The 9,249-nt window shown below is 43.6% G+C and overlaps 1 protein-coding gene across 1 annotated transcript; it reads right to left on the reverse strand.

Annotated features, from left to right (window-relative positions):
* Positions 1 to 3,195: 3,195 nt before the first annotated feature.
* Positions 3,196 to 4,414, reverse strand: LOC127794798 (uncharacterized). The gene is made up of 3 exons (XM_052326049.1): positions 4,240 to 4,414; positions 3,591 to 3,845; positions 3,196 to 3,503 (listed from the first exon to the last, which is right to left on the reverse strand). The coding sequence occupies exons 1-3, from the start codon at positions 4,412 to 4,414 to the stop codon at positions 3,196 to 3,198; spliced, it is 738 nt and encodes a 245-aa protein (XP_052182009.1).
* Between the last annotated feature and the right edge of the window lie 4,835 nt (positions 4,415 to 9,249).

Below are 9,249 nucleotides of genomic sequence, written 5' to 3' on the forward strand. Positions count from 1 at the left end.
ATATATGCAAGATATCCTTTGAATATTCTCCCATAATGAAGATATCAATTAGCCATAATTAGTAGGATACTTGATTCCATGATTTGAGCCTCCATATCCTTTTAATGAGAGAGAATCAGCAATAAAGGAAAGTAATATCAATCAAGGTTTAATTTTCAAACCTTAATTTCCTCCATTAATGTTGAACAATAATGCTGAATCTTTAACTTCTCCATTTGAATGCAATTCAAAAAAAAATCTTCCATATTTAACTGGGTAGAGGAGCTTTTAGGAACCTTTAAATTTACTCCATGATTCTCTTACCATATCTAGACCAACGAGATGATGTAGCCTTGATGAGTGTGCTCCACGTGGCTGCCATGTCATCAAAATGCCATGTTAACAATGCCATGTCGCCAAGTTACATATATGGCAACTCCATATAGTGGACTACTCCAATCTCTTCAAAAACTTCCATATAGATCTTTTGAACTTCCCAATAAGGATTCCATATATATATCTTCTAGACTTTCCATTCCAAGAAGAACTTTCCATACATAGCTCAAATACTCAAATTTCTAGAAAGCTCTCTAAAAACTTGTTTCCATATATAATGAAATCTCTATATCAATATAAGAAGTTTCCATATATAACCTGTGTCAAGAAATCACTAGAGAATAGCTTTGTAACCCTTATGAAGGTTTCATGCTTTGTTAGTACATAAAATATAAATGAACATTCACATTCACACATGCCAATCATCAATTATCAAAATCTACACTCAACAGTATCATGCTCGCAATACTCGTAAAATGCTAAAACTAACGCTGCAAATGATTATACATCGATGCGAGAATGTAGTTACAGACTCTCATGTCATTCTTTTTCATAATATCCCAAGTGATCATTTTTGCTCAATCGTAGTTTGGGGAATTTCAGTAGGTGGAGCAAAAGACAAAGCATCGTGAATTCTTTCCATATTTAGCACTATCTATAAATTATAGAACCAATTAGAAAAATTAATTAGGTCCAGTGAGCTTATTAGTGTCTAGAATACGTGATAATGGATTTAGGCTTTCTATTTTAATCTGCAGAAAATAAATAGATATATTAGGTTATATCTTTGCAAAACACCATTTATTAAGGTCTTTACACAAATGGATACTCCCATTAACTTTTTCGAATATTACACTTCCCAAGCAAGAAACGTGATCTCTTTATATTCAGGATTAAATAGTGGGTGGTCGAATTCTTTTTCACAAGAATACCTCTCACATTTTCTTTACTTGGAGTATGCTCATAATTGAGTAGGCAACATTTACCACTACATCATATGTGGAGCTCAACTTTCGGCTTCTAACCCGTCATAAACCTCACATTTTAGTTACTTGGCTTAATAGACTAGTTAGATCCCCACCCATTGTCTGGCTAAGTGTAATGAGTTGGACATCACCCTCCCTCACATTTTAGTTACTTGGTAAGTGAGACCTATTGAACACCACCCCATCTTATGGTTAATATGAGAAATCAAATAATCTTTCATGAAATGCACCCTCACATTTTAGTTATTTTGCACACTCAATCAGACTGATGAATCCCTACGACAGTGGAAACCCACAATGAATCAGATTCATTATTTAGATCTAATATTAATGTAATGAGAAGATTTTTAGGCTTCTTATTTAAGGTCTCATCATTCATTCCATCACACAACCATTATATAATAAAATAAATAATAAATAACTAGAATGATCATGGGTTTGCTCACAGAATAAACCCCAGCCTTAAGAGTTTTAAATTGTGGTTCACATCAACTCCTTGATGGACTTATTGCTTAACCACTTCTCGTTGCTGCCAACTTCATAACGTCGTCTTCAAATTACAACTTTTGTAAAATAAAGACTAAAAAAAGCTACTCGAGGCTTATGCCTCAATACATACCCAAATGAATAATTATTACATATTGATATAAATCAATTGAAACTCTGTAACATTCATTCATTCATCATATAGGTGATCTACACGGCCACTCATGGACCATCTGCCTCAAAAGCGTCCACTCATGGACCATCATAGTTGCCATGTAAGCTCCTCGGCCACTCAAAGCATCCGCCACTACATTGGCCTTCCTTGGATGTTATAAAATTTCACAATCATAGTCCTTCAGTAGCTCCATCCATTTGCGCTGTCTCATGTTCAACTCCCTTTGTGAGAAAAGGTACTTTAGACTTTTGTGGTTGGTATAAATTTCTACCTTCTCCTCATAAAGGTAATGCCTCCATATCTTGAGTGCAAATACCACAGCTGCCAATTCTAAATCGTGTGTGGGGTAATTCATCTCATGCTTCTTTAACTGTCTTGAGGTATATGCATTTACTCGCCCATCCTATATCAACACACACCCAAGGCCAGAGTGCGACGCATCGCTGAAAATGGTAAACTTCTCCCCACTTTTGGGAATAGCCAACACTGGCACTGTTGTCAATCTCTTCTTCAACTCCTCGAAGCAACGATCACAAGCCTCGTTCCACTCATACTTGACTCCTTTCCTAGTCAACTTCGTCACAGATAGGGACAATCGTGAGAAACCATCAATAAATCTCCTGTAATAACCGATTAGTCCCAAGAAACTTCTGATGCCCGTCACTGAGGTTGGTCTTAGCCAATCCATCATTGCCTTCAACTTCTCAGCATCTACTGAAATGCCCTCACCGAATACTACATGCTGTAAGAATCCCACCCGTCGTTGCCAGAAGTCACACTTATTGAACTTGGCATATAATTGATTTTCCCTAAGCCTCTGCAAGGCTAACTTGAGATGGTTCTCATGCTCTTCCCGGCTTGGTGAGTAAATGAGAATGTCATTGATGAACACAATGATGAAACGATCCAAGTACTCCTTGAAAACCTTGTTCATCAAATCCATAAAGATGGCCGGAGCATTCGTCAGCCAAATGACATGACCACAAATTCATAGTGGCCATACCTAATACGAAAAGTAGTATTCTGAATGTCTCCTTCTTTGACCCTTACTTGGTGATACCCCGATTTCAAATCAATCTTTGAAAAGATTGAGGCTCCACGTAGCTGGTCCAGCAAATCATCAACTTGGGGAAGAAGTTACTTATTCTTCAATGTCACCTGGTTCAACTGGTGATAGTCTACGCATAGCCTCATAGACCCATCATTCTTCCTCACAAACAAGACCGGAGCGCCCTAAGGTGAAGCACTCGGGTGGACGAACCCTTTCTCAATCAACTCCTCAAGCTGCACTTTTAATTCTTTCAATTCATTCGGGGCCACTCTGTAAGGTGCCTTGGAAACTGGCTGGGTTCCTGACATTAACTCTATGGAAAACTCTACCTCCCTCAGTGGCGGCAACCCTATCAACTCATCAGGGAATACATCAGGAAACTCACGGACTACTGGAATGTTTGACAGTTCTGTATTGTTCTCCTTACTCGTGGTCATAAAAAATAAATACACTCCACATCCATGTCGCATCAATTTTTCAGCCTTCATCACTGATATCATAGGAGTGAAACTCATCGGTTTAATGCCTCAATACACTATGACTAGCTGCTGGGGTGACTCAAAGTGGATAACCTTACATCTACAATCCACTTTGGCATAATGTCGGGATAACCAGTCCATGCCCAAAATAAGATCAAAATCATGTATGTCTAAGATTATCAAATCCCCGGGCAACTCCTTATCATGCAACATGATCTTATAGTCCCTATAGATTTCACTCCCCAGTAACTCGACTCCTCCGGGTGTAGACACAACCAAATAATAAGGCAACAACATACTAGAGAATGGAATGTGGCACACAATCTTAGGTGCAACAAATGAATGTGTAGACCCTGTGTCAAACAAAACACGCACATCAATGTCATATAGGGAGAGAATACCTTGCACGGTGTCTTCCCTTCTCTTCCTCTGCTAACGTCAAAGCGAATGCCCGTCCCTGGGTGTGGGGTTGACCAACGTCTGTGGTGCCTTGTCTTGGTGGCAGTGCCAATAGTGGTGCTGTCCCCTAAAGTCTTGGCACTGGTTGCCTCTGTCCCATCTTGTTGCCTTGGTTCCCATACCTCTGTCCCGCTAGTTGTGGCGGCTGTCTGCAAACATTAGATGTATGCCTTTTCTTCCCACACCGATAACAAGTCATCTCCCTGTTGCCTGCTGTACCCATCTTCTATGGACAATCGTTCCTCAAGTACCCCAACTTCCCGCAACCGTAGCACGCCTTACATGCACCTCGATGTCTCTTTTCACAAGTTATGCAGGGAGGAATGTCGGCTACATTACCAGAAAACCCTGGTGTTCCCTTCCTTTTCCTGTCATTGCCTTGCCCCCGAGCTAAACCTGATCCCCTAGCAGCTGCCTGAACTGCCCTTAGTTTGCTCATTTCCTTCTCTATGATATGTGCCATCTGCACTAGTGTAACATAGTCTGTGATCTATGCACCGGCCAGGTGAAATCTGATATCCACTCGCAGCCTCCTCTGGAATTTGGCTGCCTTTTTTTCCTTTGTAGATACTAACTCAGGAGCGAATCGTGCCAAAGAGGTGAACTCCTCCTCATACAGTGCTACTGTCCTATTGCCCTGTGTCAGCTCAATAAACTCATATTTCTTCTAATCTCGGACCCAAGCTGGAAAGTAGTTGGCATTAAAAAGCTCTCTCAACTCCGCCCATGATAGCTCCTTGCCCACAAACCTCTATCGAACTGTCTCCCACTAGCTCTCGGCTAATCCTCGAAACAGATATGTAGCCAACTGTACCTTATGGGTGTCACTGCACCCTATTGTCCCGAGGTGCTTCTCCATTGCCATCATCCACTCCTCTACTGCCAAAGCGTCGATCCCTCCATGGAACTCTGAAGTCTCGGTGCCATACAATTCCTTACTAACTGGCTCCCGGTATTGTCATCCACTCCATGGGGCTCCACCTCCTGTGGCACTGGGTTTAAAGTCTGACCACTAACATTTTCATTCAGGCCTGGTTCATTCCTCGCTCTAGGTGGTGCTTGCTCCTTCCTCCCTGATGCGCCATAAAATTCTCAAAGTGCCTTAACATAGTAGCCATGGTGCCCCTCAGCTCACTAACCTCCTAGTGCAAGTCTGTCATTGACTTCGTTGGAGTGGCTGGTGCATGTGTAGGTGTAAGGGTAGGAATAGATGCAGGCTCAGGAATAGGGTCAGGACCTGGAGTAGGGATGGCCTGGTTGCCTCGGGCATGGGTTGGTTGCCTTCCTCGTCGTCCACTCATTTCCTGCATGTCAAACGGCCTTTTGGTATTCCATCTTACTTAGACTCACTAGACCACTAGACACAATTCTAACTCTACCCAAACCTAGGTGTACGAAGACTCTTCTCATTTCCTAACTTATGCTCTAACACCAAAATTGTAGGGGCTCACTCTTGAATATTTCCGCTAGCATAAGATATTCGAAACGAGGTCATCACAGAGATGATATAGAACAAACCATAAATAAACAGACAACTCATTTCATTCACTAGCAGTAGAAACTAAATTTAAGTTCAGTTACACTTCCAATATCTCATGAGTTTGGGCTCGAAAGCCATACAAAATAAATAAGAGACTCTAATGTTACTAACAAAATAAATATCATTTCATCTCAAGTCTCACCAAAAACAAATCAGGATCTTCAAGTTAGAACGCGTCTCCGTACACCACTATCCCTAGGCCTTGGTCCCACTGAACTCGCCCCCAATAATCATTTTTCTCTTACCTAGAATGACAAGTAAGATCAAGTGAGCCACAAGCCTCAACAAGTTCGAGGAATAATAAATAATGAACAGAATCCAAGAATATGATAATACCAAAAGAGTACTCAAGAACTCAACAATTATATATAAGATTCATATTTTAAGACTTGATCAATTCCAAGTTAAATGCATCATGCCATCATGTACCACTAAGTAAATGGGCATATAAAATTTAAAATCAATATCAAATCTCGTAGGCTCGCAATCCATCAATCAACACATGCCAAGTGTATCATGTAAACAAAATCTCATAAATAAATATGGAGCCAACCTGTTGGGTTATGGCCACCTCGTCCCACGCCAGGTGCTCTAGGGTACATTTTCCCTCCGCGCAAAATAGTAAGTGCGTAAGATTTATATATATATATATACAACATGTACGTATATACATCATGTATGCATTTGCCAACCACATGCATTCAAATTCTTGTTTTCTCAATATTCATAATTTCAACACCATTTACCCATACTGGGTATTTTACCATCATTAGATAATTCAACGTATTTTACTTCGTAACTATCGACGTTCGGAATTGGTTGACGGAGATTTGTTAGCCCGCACTTGTATGGTGGATCCGAGAGATAGATAATGAAGTATCCGGTTGGTTTTGCCGAGCGGATGGCCCGTCCCTGCAAGATACTCCGAAGCTCAAGTTAGTGAGCGAGTAAGCAAAAAATATTGGGTGTTCTTTCGTTAGTTGTTTTTTCAGTACATACCTCTGGCCCTTAAGAGGGCTGGTTGATATATATATCAGCCCGAAAGCTTTCTTGCTTGCTCTGTACGTGTCAAGGCGATGGAATGGAGTAGCCGGCAAGGATGTCTGCCAAGGCGAGGTGCCGATAAGATCCTCATTAATGAGGATGGGATCTCCCATTAATGTAGATGGGATCTCCCATTAATGCGGATAGGATCCGAAAGGGGTATCTTGAAATTCGGATGCGGCTGTAATGATGTTGTTGCCAGAAGGCTAGGATGGGACTGGCGTGGGCCGACGAAATGGGCCGTGAGAATGGGCCTAAGGGGTCTAATTAGGGCATCCCTTGACTGTCTGGTATGCCGTAATACGCGTTTCTTCTGTGATGCGAGCTAACGAGCTATGAAGATCGCTGGGAACTTGCCCAGAGTGCAGCGGGGGGCCGTTAGAATATGCCAAATAGTTAGAGGTGCTACAGGGAGCTCGCTTGGCCCCGATCTTTGACCCCGAGCTTTAGCACTGTCCGAGCTTGCTTTAGCGAGCTTAGTTTGATTTGTCGAGCGTTCGGGCCAAATCATCATGTTGGGTCCAGCCCGCGCAAAACAGAGCGAGAAATACCCGAAACATTAAGCCCCCCAACTCGTAGCGTGACCTTCAGGTTGGGAGCTGACACATACCGGCTGCTTCGGCCTTCCATACGTCTTTTCAGCTTTCCGCCCAATCGTTTCAAATTACACTGTTTCACGCTGCACGTCTTGTTTGCGACGCATTTAATGTGCACGTTTCCCATAACCGCTAATCATTATGTCTATATTCCCATGCTTTCGCGCACTGCCATTAGATCTGGGAAAGCTCGTCGGTCTCTTCATCCAGCGGCGGGTGCCCTGGATTATAAAAAGGGAAAAGGGGGTCATTTGGCTACCTCTTTACCGTCTTACTTCCAAGATTTCTCTCGTTCCTGCAACTTGCTTTCTTTTGATTTCGAGACTCCATTGCCGTTGGTCTCGAAGCCTATTTGCCCCAGATTCTCGACTGGCTCCTGCTCGTGTCCTTTGTAGCAATCAACTTAAGAACGATGAGTTTCTCGCATCTCTTCAGTGTGCTTCGGCTCTGCTTTTGTATTTCTCTCTCCTTCTCTTTTTTTTGTTTTTTTTTTTTTTGTTATTTCTGCCTATGTGCCTTGTTTCTTAGCAATGGCGGGGCGGTTTATGGAAATGGGCTTCGCCTATTTCGGGAGCTTCGATGACCTAGGAAACCCCCGCCCCCATTTTTCCTTTCGAGTCATGCCCTGTTGCGAAGCGCGCGACCTAACATGTAAAAGGCGTCTTTAGGAGCTTTGATTCGACGCCTTAATTCATTTCTTTTCCTTCTTTTTTTTTTAGATGTCGACATCAGGTCAGAAGCGCCGCAACCACAGGGTAGAAAGTGATGAAGGCTCCAGCTCTTCGAGGCAAAGGGGTGTGATGCAGCCGCGGACTGTTCAAGGCGTGGCTTCATCTCGCTCAGAGGTCACTGAGAGAGCTCTTCATCATGCCACATTCGTTTTAACCCAACGATCTACTGAGGAGCACGCGGCTCGTGAGATCTTCAAGCGGTATCCCTCGAGGCTGACGATCGGCGAACTGACGTCACATGCCGCCACGTATTGCCTCCCTTGTGGGACTTGTCTGATGGTGCCTTCCCCTGGTGCCCACGTAGCTTTCCCCCCTACGGGGTTTGTTGCCATTAGCCCCCAACACTTAGAGTTCAGTTTTAGGTGTCCACTCCGGCCTTACCTCATAGATATTCTGAACGACCTTAAGCTCGCTCCTTTCCAGATGACACCCAATTCGTACGCCCAAATAACCTCCCTTGACCTTCTTTTTAGAAAGAACAAACTCCCCCTTCCAACTCCTAGATTACTTAGGTACCTTTATTCTTTCAAGGGCACCAAGGACGGGCTGTATTATATGGCAGCTCGTTCCTTTGACTGCAAGAGAGTCTTGCCTCAGGGAAGAGCCAAGGGCTGGTCTAACGTTGGAGACTACAAGTCCCAATGGTTCTATCTGTCCTGTTCTTCTCTCAAAGACCTCAACAACTTCAGTTTCGTTCTTGTGCCGAGTGAGTAGTAATTTCCCACTCCCCACTCTTTGTTTTTGTTGTTGTTGTTTTACCTGTAATCATCAGTTCGGCTGTGCTTACCTTTCCTTCATATGCCTTTTTGATTTTACAGACGTCACAGGAGGGCAGCCTAAACTAACCATTTCCGAAGCGCAAAATCTTCAAGTGGCTTCGAACTTAAAGACTGACGAAGACAACTGCGAGTTCTGCGAGTCCGTTCTTTGCGACTATTAGCTCGCCCCTCCCTTTGGCATCAAGGAAGTTAGAAAAAACGACATCGGAATACGCGGCTAGAGGGATATAAGGTCGGTTTTTGACGAAGCTGACTTTGATAGGAGTCCGGTTAGGGGGAACAGAACTCGCAGTGAGGTTACAGTCGCAGCGCTACCAACAGCATTCGAGGCGATGAGGCTCCAGCTTGAACGACCCGGTTCTTCCGCCCTCTCCAGCATTCCTAGGGCCGTCCGCGCATCCTTTTCCCCTGTGAAGGCCCAGGAGCTTGGAGCTTATACTGAAGCAACTGATCTGAGGTGTGACCCTTCCCCCCCTGTCTTCCGGGTGCTGAGCCTGCACCAGTGGCCATGGTTCCCTCAAGGTCCATCCCTGGAGGAACCTCTTCATAGCCTGGGGGGGCCGAGACCGTCGCGAGTCGCGGGAAATCAGTGGCTCGCGAGGAAGCTT

Source organism: Diospyros lotus, chromosome 2, assembly GCF_014633365.1.
Source record: "Diospyros lotus cultivar Yz01 chromosome 2, ASM1463336v1, whole genome shotgun sequence".
NCBI classification, from domain to species: Eukaryota; Viridiplantae; Streptophyta; class Magnoliopsida; order Ericales; family Ebenaceae; genus Diospyros; species Diospyros lotus.